Source organism: Helicoverpa zea, chromosome 22 (assembly GCF_022581195.2).
Source record: "Helicoverpa zea isolate HzStark_Cry1AcR chromosome 22, ilHelZeax1.1, whole genome shotgun sequence".
NCBI lineage: Eukaryota > Metazoa > Arthropoda > Insecta > Lepidoptera > Noctuidae > Helicoverpa > Helicoverpa zea.
In genome coordinates this window covers 144573-165083 of record NC_061473.1, presented here as the reverse complement: position 1 = coordinate 165083, position 20511 = coordinate 144573, and the positions used below count along the sequence as shown (strand labels likewise).

The window sequence follows — 20511 nt, the reverse complement described above, 5'->3', positions numbered from 1 at the left end:
CGACAATGACATTGCAGTTCACCTGATCTCGTTGACCTGGTTTTATGTTCAGCTGCCGAAGAGCGCCTGTGCAGCAGCGTGCTCCAAGCCAACAGGACTTCGTACTGCAAGATGAGCGCGTGCGGCCTGTTCGACATCGACGCCTCGCTGCCGCTCGACCTCATCGGCTTGCTCACCAACTACATCGTCATCATGCTGCAGTCTTTCTTCTTGTAGACCATTAGCCGTTTGCCCGTGGTTTTACTCGCGTCCCGTGGGAACTACTGCCTGCAGCGTGATAAAATATAGCCTATGGCACTCAGGAACATTGTAGCTATCTATTAGTGAAAGAATTTTGGAAATCCAAACAGTGGTTCTAAAGATTACCCGTTACATACAAACGTACTTTTACCTCCTATGTATACCTAATATGTATTAGTATAGATGTGTGTGTGAGTGTGTCATTACTCTAACAATGACGTTAAATGTACTGAAGTATTCATATTGCCCACTAGTTGAATCGAAAATAAAACTTAGTCCTAATAAAAAGTCAGTTTAATATTTACAACATTATTTGTGTTATTTACAGTTTACCTTACTACAGGCGTTTTATTCACAGACACTGGGACATCGATTACAACAACTTTGTTTTCTTACTTCTTACTTCTAACTTATATTTCAAATTTGTGACAAAAATCTTACAGTTTATGAGATATCGTTCATTGTAGGCCTTGTTAAGAGAAATGGAAATACATTAACTGAGTTTTTGTAGTGTTATAAATACAACAATTAATTAAGAGGTGGTTTTAAGTATTTCATTGAAAACACACAACAATAAGACATTCACAACATCAACTACATAAATACAATAAAGTTTATTTTCGCAACTTTTCACGATTATTTTGCTCTTAGAACATTATTTTATATTGTTTTCCGTGTATTTCATTTACTAAATTATTTACACTTCGCATGTCAGCTTGACTATTCTCTTTGTCACTTGACACTTTAAAATATTGTAACATCCATAAGCACTGGTTCATTTGTGACACTGGTTAGTTCGAAGCTTTATCATCTCTTCCTATACAACATTAACTCCATCCAACTTTAAACACTTTTAATCAAATTTTCAAGTCAAAAACTAAATGTCTCTCGATAGTTTCATTCACTTATCACTTTGCCTCTCAACACAGCTCAATATCTTGAAGTCTCTGCCGAACATCTCGCCATCTCCCAGGGTCTGCGGTAGAGGCTGGTTGAGGGTTTCTGGCAGGAACAGGGAAGTGACTCCGCCCATCACGCTCAGGACTCCCATTATTGTGAGAGGTAGAGCTCTGGAGTAAACAGCCTGAAAGGGTGAAGAAATAAATAAATATTATATTCAAAATGAAAAAGAAAATAATACATAATATCGAAATAGTTAAAGAATATAATAATATCTGTATAATGTACCATGCTGTTTTCGCAATACGTACGTAAGTACATAAGTCTGCTTAGGATTCTTTTAGTCTACTTCCTACTGAATCATAAAATCAGCTTGTTTGGTACATAGTGTAAATGTTAATGATAGACTCACCAGATGCACAATATACGGGCAGGCCAATAGTCCCAGTCCAGCTATAAAGGACGCTGCCCCCATAGCCTGCGCTCTCAGCACAGTCGGCAGCAGTTCTCCAATCAGCACGTAGAACACAGCGAACGATGACGCGGCAAACAGTCGCCCGAACATTGACAGCGCTACTGTTATCCATGGCCAAGCTAGAACAAAAAATGAAAATAAAATACCTATTAAGAATAAGAATAAGAATATTTATTTGTATGAAACACGTTATATTGATTAAGTGCAAAACTTCATTGATGGAGCGGAGACCAGATAAACACACATAGTAAGAGACGCTTTACACAAAGGTAAGATAAGGTTGTCTGTGTAGCGTCCACCTCAAGACCAGATTATATAAAATACGTTGGATATCTATGTAATTTGAACTACTATATAAGCAAGCTGATGACGATAATAATGAGACGCAAAGAAGTAAGCTACTCACATTCAGGCACCAGGACACAACTGATGCAGGCGACTCCGCCGACACACATGAAGATACAGAGCACCCAGCGCCGGCCGAACCGCTCCATACAGCGCCACGCCATGAAGTATGACGGAATTTCTACTGCACCACCTAAAATGAAAACAAATAAAATTAACATACCATAATTGAGCATTGTGCAAAATTTAAAGCTGGTAACATGCTATGAAAGAATAGACTTCTTTGAGGTTAACGTTTAACTCTGAGCAGATACGCATGGATGGAGTACAACACAACTTACCTATGAAAAACGCCAAGTAATCGTTGACTCCTAGATTAGGCGTATTATAACTCATACTATTATAAACAACTCCTAGAGCTACCCAATCGAATGTCAGAATGAAGAACTTTTTCCTTATATTCGGATATCTGAACACATCTAGTGGAGAAGCTTTGCAATCTCCTTCAGAGTTCTGATCATCCATCCTTTTGTTCTCCATAACATCTTCCTCTACATCTTCTTGAATAAATATTTTACTGACTAATTGTAGAGATTTCCTTCTGAGTGTGCTCGCTGGTGATTTGTAATCTGTCTGTGTGGCTTTTTGTAGATGATCAGCATTCAAGTTGGTAGCTTCAGTAATATTCTGATCTTTATCTTCATCTCTATCCTCTTTCTTTAGTCGTGATTTCTTGTTGACTATTTCCGCTACTTCTAGAGCTATGATCTTTTCTAAGCTATTTTTGTTAGATTCTTCAACTTCGGATATTTTCGAGAGGTCAGGTTTGAATGTTAGCATGTTGCTTATTCTCCTGTCCAGGTTTTCGTCTTTCTCTGGTAGTCCCGTATACCCCGCGACGTGGCCGTTCATGTTTGATATTGTTGCTAGTTCTTCTTGTGCAGCCTCGTCTTCTTCTTCTTTGATTTTCTTCTGTAAAGGTTAAAAACAATCCCGTAATTAATATCTCTTATTATAGATCTTTAAAATATCTTAGTGTATTCTTTTGTACTTACATGCAACTCTAGTAAAAAGCCTCTTTGTAGGTGAATACCATTTTTTCTAGCGAGATTCCTAAACACTTTTTCAGCTTCTGCTATTCGGCCTCTTCCAACAAGCCATCTTGGAGATTCTGGTATTAACCAGTAATACCTGAAACATAATAAAAGACATACATAATTAAGCTATATTTTTACTGCAACTGGTGTAAAGTCACAGTGTTTTATTTCTGAATCTTGAAGTAATGTAAAGTAAAAAAACTACAAACTCACCCATACAGCAGTATAAACGGGAACGTGGTGACGAGTGAGAGATGATACCAGTCCTGCACCGCATAGGCCAGCAGTGACAGGAGACACATGCCACCCGCGAACAACATGCCCACTACGATTCCTGTGAGAAACGGTAATATTAAGCAAACATAGTCTAGTAAATAACTTTGTTTACTAGTTAAACGAACAGTTAAAGTTTTTTAAATGTATTGCAACAGATAAATTTCTATAGAAGTAGGACCTAACATCAATTAACTCTACTACTTGAGGTATATGAGTTTTTGAATCGATTAAAACAAGTCATGCCCATGTCACGGTTACTGAATCGTATTGTTATTTAAGAAACAATCTGCTTACCCGTATGATTCCTGTGTCCCGGCGGCATGAGCTCTAACGCCAGGATGAAGGGCAGTTGGTACAGCGCGGGGAAGAACAGTCCCCCCGCCACCCTCAGCGCCACGTACGCCCAGTACGACTTGGCGAAGGACGACGCTATAGCCAGCGGGACTTCTAGGAACACCATCAGGAGGATTGTGGGACGACGGCCGTATCTGCAGGGGAAATATAGAATTTAATATAGAAGGAAATACCTATTAAGTGATACAGTACAAAAGGGATAGAGATAAAAGCCGATCAATGCTGCTCTGAGGTCGTACCAAATATGTTAGTATGCAATGCTAGAGGCGGCCTTTGTTTTTGACCTACAACTACAGACCAACGGTTTAGTCACACGACCAGCAAGCTTTTACTATTGGAATAGGCTGTGAATTTATTCCTATTTTAGTTTGGCGAGAAAACGACAGCTTTCTTAAAATTTTCACTAAACGTTTTGAGGGGTTACCTGTCAGACATCCAGCCGAAGAACACGTTCCCGAAGATGGAGCCGACCCAGAACAGCGTGTTGCACATACGCGGCAGCCAGTCCATGTCGCATACCAGCGAGAACTGGAAGTTATACAGGGAAGTCAGAAATAGTTGGTGCTGTTATGTACAATCATGAAGGGACACGAATTTTTACAAAAAGAGAAGGATTAAATAAAAAACAAAATAAAAATATTCCAAAACTTAATCACTTTGTACATAAATATAGCATCATAAACACATAAATCTTAAAAGGGGTAATTTACCTGAACTAGGTAGTATGTTTTCAGGCGTTTTAAACTAAGTAGTCATTTGTTTTTCAATTAACAAATGAGAAGGATGACAAATAATTGATGTAATAGTTAAAGCTTCGGATTTAGATTGAGCTGATATCAAAAAAGTTTTTTTCTAAAGATGACATGTGTATAAACGAAGTACATAACGAGGTATCTATTAACAGGGATAAAAATACGCTTCATCTTACACACATATACTTAGGACGGAGAATGCTACTCACATCAGTGACCAGTGTATCCTGGTATTGCTGAGAGCTGAACCTCCATCCATGAGCGCAAGGTGACGTGGTGTTCTTCCTCACCGACAGCACTGCACTTGATATGTTGGCAATCTGGAATATGAGACAGCTTCACTTAAACAGATGTGAATATAGGCCCAGATATTCTCCTTATCATGCACATTGAAAAAAAAAAAAAAATCCTGTGATTAGAAGAAGCAAATGTTTTGCCAATATCTCTTTTGCAAAATTAAGTTATTTAGTTAGGTAACTAATTCGTGTTACTTACCAAGTCCTTCTCCTTTCCTTTGCTGACTACAATCAGCTGGTATATCTTCACCGACTGGAATGCATTCCCTTCTTTTATCGTCACCGTTCTGGGAATCAAAAAACATCACAAGGTTTTAGGCCTAGGTTTATATTCCGAATCTTTTGAAACTGAGCCTTATTTCTGAAGTTACGTCGCAACTGAAAGATGTCCATTAAAGTTATTGTCTTTTAATTTGTATGAAGTATGTTTTGTGTACAAATAATATACTAGCGGCTCTCGCATTAACTCTTGGAGCCATTATATGTAATTAATTACTTTACTTTGACACCACCCTTGGGAAACCATTAGCCTACTTTTAATATACTATAAAATAATTGCTTATAATGCTTGTAATATAATAATCGAATGTTTCCTTTACAACAGTTGAAGTTTAGCGCAAACGGTGAGTTCCTTTCCGATGGATCAATACGATCAAACCACATCAAAAAGGAAAGCTCTCATTATAATAATAAATGATCATTGTAAATGTGGTGCCATCATGCTATGGGTGAAGTGGGAAAGAGCTCAAGACTCCTTCCTGCTGGACAAGAAAGCTGAAATCGCCATTTGATGTTCTCTCTTACAGAGTTTGATTTATGTCGATTGAGAACATAACGTCGTTGCTCAAGAGGCGATAGATATGGTAAATGATAAGACTGGTAATAATGTTACTTCTGAAATGACGGATGACAAAAACTTTTGGAAGAACAAGACATGTTGTGCCGACAGCAAATAAAATTTTGTACATGGGCTGATTAAACGCAATAGTTCTGCAAGCAAAGCCACAAGGCATCGTAAGCCGTAGACTAGTTTTTGTTGTAGGTATTATAATTTGAAATGTCATAACTCTTAGATCCCAGATGTCTGGCACTTTAATTGAAGTCTGTGTGTTTATGGTTTTTTGTCCACAATTGATTGATGAGGTTTTAAAAGACTCGTTACGAGATATTATTATGATTATTAATACTGATGAACTTGTAAATGTAGCGGTTGTGATGAAGTCTGTGTTTACGTTAGGTTGTATAAGTGGTGGGTGAGATATATAAATTTGAAATGGCTAACTAATAAGAAAAACTTTGTCTTTCTACATCCTCTCAAGAATATAATTATAGGAGTGAAAGTTACAAGATCCAACATTAATTTACGAGTTTTAATTCGGCGACATCAAGTAAAACCAACCTCTTGAAATTGCAAGCGATACCGCGCGCACAAGTTAGATACACTTGTTGATATTTTGTCAAAACTAATAAAGTTGTTGTTTTTCATGTTTATTTAAAGAACAGACGCAGTTAGGACATAATAAGTATAATTTATTAAAGTGCGACAAAAAATGCATAAAATAATGATAGGGTTCACGACGTGGCGCCCGCGCCGTTACGTCTTATAGGACTAGTTTTTGTTGCTATACAGATAAAAAAAGGATAAAAAACTATTTGCGTAAATATTCAATTTACTACGTCACTCATGTCGAACACTCGTAAGAAAACATCAGTAGTCTACATATCATTACAAGTGCATAGATTGCCAAACTCAAAATCATTATTGACTTTCCCACATTCGCATAAAATATTAATCTTATGGGTAAAATATTTAATTCAAATCACGTTGACCTTCACCCAGTAGAAGAAAGGCTAGACTCGAAGAATTTCAAGCTTGTTGACACGCTAGTAACACATACAAATGAACCTGTATTCAGTAATCATATGTAAAGTATTAGGTTTAAGCCTGATTACACGCAAACACTCAATGTCGACTTCTTGATAGTTGTGTACCTTCGCATGGGATATATGAAATTGCTAATGTTATTTTGTTTATTGACCAAATAATAAATTAACTGAATATATTAACCGATCGCGCTATGTTACACCGTTTGTAATTTAGCTGAATATCTATGTCTAAGGAGTTTTTCGGTGCCTCGAAGAGTCCGTTAAGCAATAGATCCCGGGTATCATATATTTTACAGTCTTTTCGAAGAGTCAGAAGGCAAAATCTAACTACCAGTCCTACTTAAGGTTATCGAACAATCCAGTGAGAGGATTGTTAGTGTCTGATAGGCAGTCGCACCAGACTGGTAGCAGACCCCAACAAAGCTGCAAAAAGACTATCATGATCATAATGACCTCCTCACCTTTCCTCAACATAATGTTTGAGCGCCTCCCGCAACACGTCAGCATCGATGTCGTACGTGCGACAAGACTCGTAGACGCCATGCTCTCCTGGTATCGTGAGGGTTCGCAGCAGCTCGTCCGAGAGGCCCAGGTGCTGCAGCTGTGGTGGCGGTGCGCACCAGTGCTCCGGGGTCGCGTTCGTGAACACCTGGAAGAGAGAACAGGAGATATTTTTGGTGTTTCTTCGTAAATGGTGAAAGATCTTTAGATACATAAGCATTGCTTAAAGGTTCGAAAATTGTGGTGGTTCCACAATCTCACCTTTTAGAACGTAATTATTTTGGCTGATCGCCAGAAAAACGCAGTATATATATAAGTATGTATATATAAATCTGTAAGTAATAAACAAGCCTTCAAGAGGTTTCAATTGATTGGTAGCAGTTACCGGCATTAAGTAATCGAAATCAATTAGCTCCTAAACCTTTAAAACCGTTTCAATTGCCTGACATCGAAGTTTTTATCTTATTTCATTATTGCGATGCTCAGCCTACGTAGAATATCTGCCTATAGACTTGAGTCACTAACAGTATAATCACTGCTCAAGTACTCAGCAATAATAACTGTTATATTAAACATAGGCTTATAGCTCTTGACGAGATATAAAACAGCAAAGCAATTTTAGAAGACCATAAATATCTGGCACTCATAGCAGATAAAAAAATACAAGACAATTTAACTTTAAGCCCTCCGCAGGATTGCGTAGTAAAACATTAATCGGTAGTTACTATTTTGATATAAACCGTAAAGGAAGATGGATTGATGGCCCAGATGATGACATGAATAAAAGACGTCTGCATCGACCTCAAATAATATCGGGAACAGGACAGGAAGAAGGAGAAGAAGATAAACAAAAGTCAAAAGTAAAGGATTTCTAGCAATGGAATAATGACGTTAACCCCACAATACACCTTGACTCAAAATTCCTGTTAATCTGTGTCACCCTTTCATACCTTACGACGCAATCATCAAGTAAATAATATTCAGTACCCAGTACGCCGAAGAGATTTGTATGACAATAGTAGAATGGTGATCGTGCTCGCTACTGCACAGTGCTCATTAAGTCTCAGTGGGTGAAGAATAAAGGAGTCGTGAGTGCTGGCTGAGGTAATCAGCACTTCAGACCAAATTCTTGACTCGTTAATCAATAGGTATTGAGTGCATTTTGTATGACGCTGGTGCAGTTACATCATTGTTATTATTTTTATATAATTAGGCATCTCAATTTTTACCAACAAGGGGAATTTTTTATTAAGAATTATCGACTTGTTGCTAAGACAAATAATAAAGTTCTTGTGTACTGGTTTACAACTACATGCTGAAGTAAATCAGTAACTCCGGTACCTACAGTTTCTATTTCTGGCTGCAAAACATGTCATTATCACATATTTGTTAGTTGTTATTCCAAACTGTACGATTATTATTATTCTTGTCCGGTTCAATACAGCTTACCGTTTATTATAGTTTCTTTCTTTGCTTTTGATTGACGCGTTTGTACCAACTTTAGTCCAATTTCACATAAAAGTTCATCAAACCGATGAAATCACCATCGGCTTTTTTATCATCCCACTGCTGGGTACATGCCTCCTCTGACATATATGCTCAATGCGGATTGCTGATTTTGGGTGATTTGACTAGTCCAAGTTTTCTCTAAAATTGCTTTAACTTTTGCCCAGTAGTTAATGCAATTTGTAGCCTCAGCATGACTTTTCATTTATCTGATTTAAAGACTATCCATATTTTTTGGTCTTTTGACCATAGCTATAGTCTGATTGTATTTTTTGCGATCTGAAAGCATCCTAAGCCCCATTGGACTTTACTGTAATCTACTGGATCAATTCACAAGTGCATACCTTCTAAGTAGTACATGTATACTGTTGGCTAACGATGACTTTCCTCGTATACTTGATACTATCTTTCTCTCACCACCCCTTTCCTCAAATAAATAATGCAAAAAAATCGCCTTTACCATACGTATTGTATAAACATCGTTAGCGTTTATTATCGCTGCCACGCGATAATGATTGTTGACTAAATGTGTCACAGCTGTCTGGGAGGCGCTGCTATCTTATCACCAGCATGTAGTACTACCAGTACTACTGTCACTGGTGCTGGTGGTACTTGTGACAGTTCGTGGGTGTTAGCAGTCAACACATCATTGTTAAGGGGTTGGTTGATTGTTTATTTGGTAAACGTATCGTTTTGAAGACGGTGATTAAGGGGGAAAGAAAAACAGAAATGATGGTCAATACAGGTTACATGGGCTAGAGAAGTTAAATAGGTATATAGAGATATTGTACACAACAGAACGATATTGTGGGATCAGCGAAAAGGCAATACTGATTTTTTGCAAACACGAACGTGCCCTGAAAACTTTTGGAGAAATTACACTGACAAGATTCAAAGAAGTAGCAGCAACCATAGAAAATATGGACTAAGATACGAAACAGTTTTTTCGCAGTCGGATAAATGAAAACCATACTTAAAGAATAGCCCAGTAATCTACATATCAGGCGAACCAATCAATCAAAATGACATAGAGATGATATTGGCCACATGGTCAGACCCGCCTGACCTAGAGAGTGTTCGTCTCATTCCAGTCACAGTGGACACGATGCTGGGATTGTGATTTATGAACGAGGTCCCCTGTCTTTGTTTGACGATAACACTTGGCATGGGCACTCCAAATTCATGACGTAGGCATATTCGATAGACGTCTGTATATGAGCATAGTTTTTGAATGCACTGGTGCTTTATGTCTCACTGGGTGCAAAACCCTTGATATACATAAGCACTTGTATGGAGATCGTACTTGATAGAATGAAATGTGTCTAGAAATGTTTGTATGTTCAGCGTGTTATAATATTTTAATATTGTTTTAAATGGACCAGTTATTAATTAAGTAATAACACGAACTAATAATGAATTATCAATAAACAATGATAAACAAGTAGCTGATGGACTTGAAGCAGCTAATCAGTTGTATCTGATTGACAATCTCAGTGCGTTTGAAAGTGTACCTACATGAGCTACATAATGTAAGACGGAGGCGCCAGATCATTATTTATTAATCCTTTCTCTGGTTAGATGCAAGCGCTTTCTCTTCTCAATACTCTCACAAGATAACAAGCTAGCTTACATATAGTGTAGGTACCTACATGACTCTGTTTATAGTAATGGTAAAAGGTATATTCGAGGAAAAAGTTTGGATTTACCGAGTAATTGGTAGCAGTATCACATAATTTATTTGGATCCACAAAAGCGTTTGATATCTATAAGTATATAAACTAGAGTGGTTTTTGCACTGTTTTTGTAATTTTAAAGAAAGTAATATTTTTAATATAATGCTCATTGCAGTCTCAGTCAAGCCTGTAAGTAAAGCTCTCAGCAATAAAACCAGTACAAATTCAAAATTGACGATCAAAACAACAATATAAAACTCTCAAGTCGTTGAACTTTCTCTCAATATTGTTGTTGTACTAAATACAAATAACTATAAAACAGATGACCTTTTCGACCACGAAACAGTTTGCGAAACAAATATTTTGAGTACAGTTTGGATATAGTTCCGTGATTCATTGAATGTAATATTTTATATTCTCTAAACATCAACCAGTAGGTAGATTTTAGGAATTAAATAAATATAAATACTTAAAAATTGCCGATTCAGGATGACAAGGACATTCTTTACTGTAGGCAGCAATGACCGAAGAGTGCTTACGCATTGTGAATATGGAAATATATGCACCTATTTTAGTAGGTGTAAAATAGTGCATAGAACGTGGGTACTACACAGTACGGCATGTATGGAACAAGATAAGTTAATAAGATCCTTCTTTAAACAAAAATAAACAAAAAGTGTTCGAGAGAGAATTTTAGGAGACATCATCTTCTTCCCAACTACGTATAGTAACAATGGTCAGACTCATACCCTGTGCCACAACACCAGTTTGGCACAATCCCGTAGCCCCGTCAAGCTCAGGAGATCGCATATCAATTATGTTGGTAATCACTACATGTGGTCCTAATCAGATCACCTTCTGAATTTCTTCCTAATTAAGATAGGTAAGGAATTCAAAGCCACAACAAAAGCAAATAATCAAATAACGAGTGATTAGATTATATTAATTAATACAGAGGGTTTAGGCTTGGATCAATCGCGGCTTAGTGGAGAATGGAAGTCCCCGAAAGAGGTGATGAAATGTGAACTTGACGTTGATACAAATCACAATAAGTTTCAGGTAAAATAATCATGATTTCCACTCAGTTCATTGATGAAAGGCCCTATTTATACTGCTTCAAACTATAAGCCTAGACTTTACCATTGTGATATGGCAGAGAAGTTATAAAACAATTTATAGAATTTCATTATTTTTAGTAGGATCCTCTAAGTGGAGAATTTATAAAAGTGTTGGTTTAAAAACATCCCCCCCGTTCCTTGAGTCTGGGAAATTTTGAGGGATTGATAAGTCAGAAAAAGATTTGCAAATCCTGGGGATTTTTCCACGAGAGAATCTGGGTTCGCTTTAGGTCAAGAAGCCTGGTCATCAAGAGAAAGTACACAAGCATGAACTTATGAAGCGGTGATAGTAGGACTCTCACCTTACTAAATGATAACTACGCATAGACGAACGGACTAAAGGCACTGTTTAGGATTAACAAGCACAATGCTGATGGCCTATTTGTGTTCCAAAGGTTTGAGGATGAAGCTCAATAAAATGTGTATTAATTCATCATGGGTTGGGGATGATTATTTTCATGTACCTACTTAAATTTTCTAGTATCCTTCGGGAACCATATAGAATTACTTACATATACGATAGACTATGCTCATCATTCTATGTAACAGATGTTTGCCATTTTCCATGACGATTTTTGAAAATAAAAAAAGCAATAAACTTTCCCCAGTCAGCCCTTTCTAACTTTAATTTCTAAAGTTTCTTCACGTACCCAATTTTATGATATCCACATACTAGGTACCTACATTACATTAAATGCAAACTTTTAGTCAGTAAATCCACAAGCTATTAAAGAGCTTACCTGTGAAAACACCAGAAACGAAGTAGGTATAGCTGCGAGTCCACACAACAGGTAGAACAGCACAATATGCCAGTGTCCTGACTTGGTGGCCAGGATGGCTGCCTCGTCCAGCTCCTTCGTCCACGTCATGGTCACCTCTCCGTCTTCATCACCAGACTGGAACCACTCCCCACCAGCCCCCACCAACACATCGTCTTATTCCCCCCAACTATTTATTGAACCTGTTTCTATTATTTATTGAACTTGTTCTCCTTTATTTATTGAAGCGGTTTTGTATTTTATTTTTTGCGTTTTATTTTTATTTTATTATAATTGGCACTTATGTCGATTTTAATTGTCTGTTTGTGTTAAAATGTTTTTGATTTATTGGGACCTTTTTTATTATTTATTATCCTTGTTTGAATTTTTAATATAATAATAGCCGAATTAATTTTTATTTCGTATGCAAAATATTTTTTTTATTACAAAAGCACTCCGAAAGTTTATATATTTTTGCTGTGTTTATGATATTATTTTACGATATGTTTTTGAATGAATATTGATTTATTGACACGCGTGTGTTTGTCAAACTCTTGAAGTCATACTAAACGTTCTCGCGCCGATGAGGCAGACCAGGGCAGGTAACCCGGCCACGCGCGGTGGCTGTATATTCGCTGAAGACAATAGCAATTGTGTGTTGTTTTTATTTGGCAGCGTAATATCGATAGAGCAGACTGATCGAGTACTATTTTGTTTGTTCTCATTTTAATGTCGCTTGTAATTTGCACATTGTAGTTTTTGTACTGTAAACAAGCGAATTAGTGTAGGACAAAGTAATTAATTAAAAATTAACCTATTTATAATCATTCGGTTTCGCTTCTTTTAATAAGAAAATATTACAGGTATTGGATAATACACAATTTCATAGCTTTCCAGACTCTAAAAGACTTTTGAATGAAAATGAACGATATTAAGACTTCAAATAAAACAAAGCCTCATTGTTATATTACATTGATTTTAAATTACATTGTTTTGTACCTATAAATCTGATTACTTTAATTAAATGATAACTAGTAGAGTTTTGATAGTAAAGTAGTCATATCAGGAGCAATTCTATTAGGGTGGGGTGCCTCTCACAGCGAGCTTTAACACTCAATAAAATAACAATACATGGAGTAAAAATGTATAGTATATTTTTAAAACATCATTCAGTTGAGGTATTACTACAGTACTCGATATACGTGATTTACTTAAATCGTAAGATTTTAAGACAAACCTACAAGACAGTCTAGCTTTTAAGTAAAACAAATCGTAGGTGAGTAAATACCTAATCACTAAAGATCTTTGTACGACTTTGTATTTAAGGATAAGCTTAAAATAATACTAGTCACAAAGTCGCGGGGAAACCCTAGTTATTATCATGATAGACATAACAGATATAATGCTCAACAGACGTGTGAGTCTGTGGTTACGTGACGTCTGCGCATGCGTCACTTCAGGCTTTACTTCTATTGAATCATGGCGCAAATTATATTTGAAGAGGTACTGTGGTTACTGTTGTCTTATTTTATTGGCTTGAGGATAAGTTAGAAGCAATATCTTTATCGAGTTACAGAGGGGAATAACCTTGTTCACGCCTCATTGATTACTCTGACATTTAGCATGTAATTATCTTAATACCACACCACTGTTTGCGGTTGGAACTTCCAAATCTATCTTTATTTGCAAAAGTTATTTCCCTTAATGACTGTGGCACAAATCATATACCTATGTTTTAAATCTCCCAAAAAAATCTTTTTATTTTATTTCATTTTATTGTATAATTGACTCGTCCCCGGTGAGACCGTACCCTTATCTCGTGGCGCTTTCAAATCAAGATTTAGACCTGTTTTGAAGCAGATAACACATGAATGTATTTATAGATTACAACTAGTTTACCACGATGCCCATTATGATATTGATAATCAATTAAATTAGCTATTATACTTCGCTCGATGGTTCGATTAATGTAATTTGCGCAATTATTTTGCGTAGCTATAATTTTGTGTTTAATATCTATGTTGTAGCGAGTTTAGACACATTGATTTATGTTTTGTTTTATTTGTTACGGCGATTATTCTACAATATGTAGGATATAGTAAACAATCAGTTCCGCACACACAGGTGCACTCTCTATTCCTTCACGTTCATAGCCGGTAGGCAATCCGACACGACCGGAGCGCGTTTGTATCAGTCTCCAACTTCCAGACTCCGGGCTTTTTGTGAAAGTTTAAAAACCCACAGGACCATTTCGGTGCTACCCGAGAATCGAACCAGAGACCCCGTGCTCTTTACAACTACTAGATTACCGAAGCAGTATTGTGACCACTCTTTTACCGCAACGAGACTTCGAACTTTACTACTCTCGAATATTAAAAAACTGTAATAAGCTACTTAATACACCTATTCTGAGTACGTACCTATGTACTGTAAAAAATATAAAAAATAGGTATACTTATGTGCGTTACAATGATAAAAATAAGTTTTTGTGTCTGAGCACACGAGTTTGATGGCAGATGTGTAAATCCAATACAATAACAGTGTCATAAATTAAATTGATCTGTGTTTTATTTGCATTGTTGTCTGTTCTATAAATAAGCCATGGTTTCATTCGTAACCTGAAAACAAAAAACAGTATTACCTTTTTTAATCGGATTCAAGCTTCAAACTATACATTCATATACGTTTTTGCCGTTTTTCTTCGGGAAAGCGATTATTTATTTATCATACTTGTCATAATGAAGATGGACTCCAACTACCAGGATAGCATAAGTAAACAGGAGTTAACAGTTCCTCCATCGCTCGCAAACAGGCCAGTTGTATGAGCAAACAAACCCACTATACGGATGTTTGAACATAATTTAGCTCGAAAGCAATTGCGGAGTTCCTACGGAGGGTCCATGTTCTTCGAATTGAATTATTTATGTCTTGCCATGTGCCAAATACGAGGATTCATTACTTTATGGTTTATGCTGAGCGTCACTCTGTGGGAAACGGAATGTAGGTGCGTAGATAGAAAATGGAGAGATATATATGCTAATCTTTAAGTATTTGCTTCGACGCACTCAGGAACAACTGGGGCGACTATATTCTTTAAGTGTTAGATAGCTTATGTAACGAGTCAGGCTATTGACGACTTTTTATGCGGCTGTGCTTAGGAGTTACCGCAGTTCGCGTTTGGAACCTCTAGCGGAAACGTGTGACTCACACCATCCATTAGATCGGAACGCAGAATATAATCCTTTCAGTACAAATGGCGATTACATTGATTCATTGACTATCGTACGACTGATAACCACCTCAGTAACGTACAATCTTATTAGATAAGTTCACGACGCAGTAGGCTCACCAAATAGCTGAGATTGAATACGGCGTTATCTATTATTTTAATAGTGTCATAGATTACTTACTAAGCACAAATATTAGCTAAGCAAAACATTAACAACATTTAAGCTTGCCTTTTCAACCACTTCTCATTCCTATGTCTTTTTGCTAAAACGACAGGTCTGTCTGAGAACTATGTTTCTCTTACGACGACTAACGACTCTTACATAATATTTAAGTTTGTACAAAATGCGTGATTTGTCTCCTTCGAAGAAAAAAGCAAGTGAAATCGCTTTCCCATATATTACAGTCCTAAGATCCTACCTGGCCATATGCTTTCAGCTACGTTCCTTCCGTAAATTCTGTAGAGTCGAGATTTGTAGACAAAAGTTGAATTAATTACATCATACACGAATGAATCGTAATCCGGATACATTAGGAACTTGTCAAACATACAAACGTAATTATTAAAGCACTGTGTTTTTTGTTTACTGGAAATAAAAGCGAATGTGAATGAAAGCGGTTAGTCTGTGGGTCATCGTTCCAAATAGATATCCATTTTTTTTTTGGCAACCGTGAGCGCGGGCTTTTAGTACAAATCAAAGGCGGATCATAGGACAACCTTGGAGCATTGAACTATGCGGAGACACCATTGCCGCGTACCAAAACTACCATCTAGAGCGCTGCTCATCTCATCCTCCTGTCAAGTTAAAGATTGTGTTTGTTAATTTTATCGCGTATGTTGCGATCGTACATTAGTGAGGCAATCAATATATTTTTTTAATTGCCTCGCCAGCTGCAGGACAGCGTACCTAAATTGCGTTACATTTTCGCATAGGCACGGGCTGGTAACTAGGTATCCCACCCAAAACAAAAATGTGAAAGACTGCCGATAGACTGTTCGATAATATGGGAATGCTTCGCCTATAAAAGAAGTGAGATCTGAATAAGTACCACGTTCCATACACATACCTCAGTTAAAAATAGTTACTTTTTAGTGATGTTACTTGGCAAGTTTTCACACACCTTGTTATAAACCTACTAAACACAATGAATCAAGTATTTAATTTTATATTAAAACTTGGCCGTTTTCAGATTTTTACTTTACTTTGACTAAATGCAAACCTTTGTAACGACTTTTAGATCGGTACGACCATTCGAAGATATATTATATAAATATAGATAAAACTTCATTTTAGTTCCTTAGGGGTATAAATTTACACCTTCATAATTTTGAAACCGACTCACACTTGGCCATTTTCAGATTTTTCCCTTTACCTTGACATAAAGACCTACCTCCATGCCAAATTTCAAGTCAATACGATCATTGGAAGTGGTCTAGGTTTTTGATGAGTGAGTCAGTAAGTCAGTCAGTCAATCAGTGAGTGTATAGTAAAAATAGCAATTTTCTGACGTCAATATCTCAAGACCTACAATAGGTATATTAATGAAATTTTGTATTTTAGATAAGTGAGGGGGTCTCAACAGATACTAGAAATTTGATATGCGTAAATAAAATAGATTTTGAGTTATAGGGGGGTCGAATTTGGCCCGAAATGGTTCGTGTAATATAACCCACGGCCGGTGTGTCGCTTTTTTTGCTCGAACTTGGCGGACACACTGCCGTGTGTCTAGATTATATCAGCTCCGGTTGTTTCAATGCTCTAAGCGTGTCATAGAAAACAGATGCGGCTAACGTATCACACATTTCTATAATGTTATGATCTGCAGGTTTATTACTATTGATTGCTTTGTTTATCAGATGATGCTGTTTATAGCAGACATAATGGCTGTATGTGATGTTTGCATGGGAATTAAGGCTAATCTGTAATAAATTAATGATATATTACTATTGTTCCTACGAAGGAATATGGGTCCCCTTTCTTTCTGGAGTCCTTTGAGTGCCAGGGCCCAGGTAACTGTCAAGAACAATCCCGCAGCTCACTTCATACTGTGTTCAATACAGAACCCCCGGTTATAACGAAATAACATCCATCCATCCTACTAGCGGTCTAAATTATCAACAAAGTAGCCTTTCGGACTACTGTGTTGTTTTCAAAAATATCCATTTTTCGAGGCTCTTTGCTCTCTAAACGGACTATGTACTGATTTTTATTTAGTTATGAATGCGTTGAACAGTTCACTCGTTCCTATTAAGCAAACGCATGTAACGAAACCATAGCGCGATCTAACTCGACGCCAACGCCATCTAGTTACGTTGCGGACAACTCTAAACTCTTCAGCAAAAGAGAGTTTAGAACATAATTTTTATTTTTATTTTATTTTATTCGGAAAACAAACAGTTTTACAAAAAAACACTTAAACTACAATTTATGATAACTTGAAACCAATTACATGTTTTCGCATATCAATACCTAGCTTGTCTGCTTAATCCAAACAATAAAAACGTAACACGACATCAATACAAAATACAAATAAAAACATACAATTATCGAACCACATCAAACCAGCTCTTAGCAAGTGTTCCTGCGAATACCCGTGGCTTAGCGGTAAATAGGTCAAGTTCCGAAAAGTCTGCGAGTGTATTAAAGGTCTTTGCTGCTCTGACAAAGTATAATTACTGAACATACTATGTAATGTTTTTGTTGTTATAGATAAAGATGCTCCGATCTGATACGCTTGAATAGGCTGAAGAACACTCTATTTGGATATTTAATAAATTAAGATTGATAGAGAAGTTAATGGGTACAATTTTGCTTTGTGTCTACAAACGTTAGAATTTCGTGCTCCCATATATAAGTTCCCCATAGCCTCTCGAAAAACTGGCTACCTATCTAACTTTATGGTAATTGTTCAAATTTTCGAAATTGGACCCACGGTTCCGAAAATGAGCGCTTTTAACTGTGCAAACTAATTTCTGCGTTTATGGCAATAGTACTTAGGCACATTTTAGATAAGCAAGTATAGACAATCTGTCGGTTATGCTTTCCCAGTAAGTGAAAGAGAAATATATTGAATTCTGCATACGTATCATGATATCCTAGTACGTCGATGGGCGACAGAGCGTGCGAGACCTTTGCGACGCCACTCGAGCGTCGCGCCGATCCGTGGGCTCACGTTACACACGTCTCGACAAAAATCACATACCGCTGTGTTCTGATTGCCTGGTACATTAGGAACCTGCTATATGTAAATCAGCTGACTGATATTTTTTATAAACCGCCAGATAACTTTTATCTAAAGAATATGTTTGACGATTTGACAGCTTTTGTATCGAAATATGTCACACCACTATATGTATTGCTATATTTATTCCTCAAATAGAAATTAACTTATGATTGTACAATCGGCCCTTTAGTAACCAGACTATGTTTCTACGAAAGTATGTAGGTAGCTATGTAGTTTTTGATCCTTAATTGTATCACATCCTAGTGCCTCAAAAGAATCAGGTTAACTGTATGAATGCTTTGTGGGCTTAAACTAGAGATCCTGAACACACTAGTAGCTTGACTTTATGAACTATTCAGCCAACCCAGGAAGGCACAAGCTTGAAGATACAAACCCCCTTTAATCCAGTCCACGTGACACACATTACCAGGAGCGCATACGTCAGCGGGCAGTGAATAGTTCCGCACAGTTCGATTAGTTAATAGCAGCAAATTGTTCGTAATTGGGGCGCAGCCCGGTGTGCCGCCACTATTGTGTTGACAGGTATAGTAGGAAAATTGTTCATTAAAGGTATATTATAGTACTGTAGACTACTGCGCCATTTGTCAGCATAGAAGTGAAAGAAATGTTCTAGAATACAGGCATCCCAAATCATTTTCTATTTATCCACGTTTGCAACAACATTCCTTTTTAGGCAAAGGGCCTCAATTTTACGTCCAATAATATTAAAATGTCTGTAAAACCGGTGCTAAATACCAGATCTGTATGCTTGTGAGGATCATAGATCATATCCATTCATCAAGTTGTCAAATTAAAAAATAAGTAACAAATTATTACAAAGCTCAATAGACAAAATGTAGGTAAATAAATGACAGGCAGAAATGATAAAGCCAGTTGTCGATATTAATTATGTACCTAAGTATTGAACATTGGAAATCGAATTCTTGTTGGATTGCGCCTGCAGCAAAAGTTATCACCGTCAGCACCATTGTGCAGGGAAACATGCACGTGCATTCGACTATAAAAATGCAAGTCGGTATGTCCACGCACGCTTACTTCAGAAACTTCTAATCCTCTTTGTTAAATTCTTTCATGGTGTTTATCAAGGAAGGCTTTAGATAATATGTAGCTGCCTACGCTAACAGGGGCCCGATTCTCCTAAGTTAATATTGTCAAAATCGAATAGAAATTGAATCGCAATATGATCGCAATAGCAGTTTTAACCTTATCGGGCATTCTGATAGTAATTTAAGACCAATCGTATCCCAATGACATTCGATTGGTTTGCGATTGGTCTGCTATTTTGGTGATTTTGGTCTATACGGTAGTTTGCTGTACAATCATTTTGCAAACGTACATCATTTGCAGACAAAATGATTCATTATTGAATGACAGAAAAGGATAAAAACGTTTATATCAAGAAAACATAGCGGAATGTCACATACGCTTCAATCGTAATCGAGTCGGGATTGGACCTCAGTCGAACCGAGTCGAACGTGAATCGTATGTCGCTTAAGTAAAATTAGGAGAATCGGGCCCCAGGTGTTTGAAACCGAGATTACAGCGTGTCTCTCACATAATCTATACATAAAATAAATCTGTAAAAAAACTGTGTCTGTACATTGAATATATTAAAAAAATAATAATTGGGTGGGGTTTAGAAACAGTAGTGGAGCACAAACCCAAAAAAAAAATTCTGTCTGTATGTCTGTATGTCTGTTTGTTTGTACACTAACACGAACGACGTACGAACTACTGAACGGATTTCAATGACTTTTTCTTTGTTGTATCAGTATTAAGCCTGTTCAACATATAGGCTATAATTTATCTTCGAAACTTGAAGACCTGATGTAGAACTCCAACTGACCAATAAAACTATA

The 20511-nt window shown here is 36.9% G+C and overlaps 1 protein-coding gene across 1 annotated transcript; it reads right to left on the bottom strand.

The window, feature by feature from the left end:
* Positions 1–519: 519 nt before the first annotated feature.
* LOC124641562 (beta-alanine transporter-like) lies at positions 520–12784 on the bottom strand. Its single transcript, XM_047179663.1, has 12 exons — positions 12161–12784; positions 7084–7271; positions 4935–5022; positions 4649–4759; positions 4112–4215; positions 3628–3821; positions 3271–3391; positions 3016–3151; positions 2302–2932; positions 2022–2153; positions 1553–1734; positions 520–1324 (listed from the first exon to the last, which is right to left on the bottom strand). Exons 1-12 carry the CDS (start codon positions 12287–12289, stop codon positions 1142–1144), a joined length of 2199 nt encoding a protein of 732 aa, XP_047035619.1. The 5' UTR covers positions 12290–12784; the 3' UTR covers positions 520–1141.
* Between the last annotated feature and the right edge of the window lie 7727 nt (positions 12785–20511).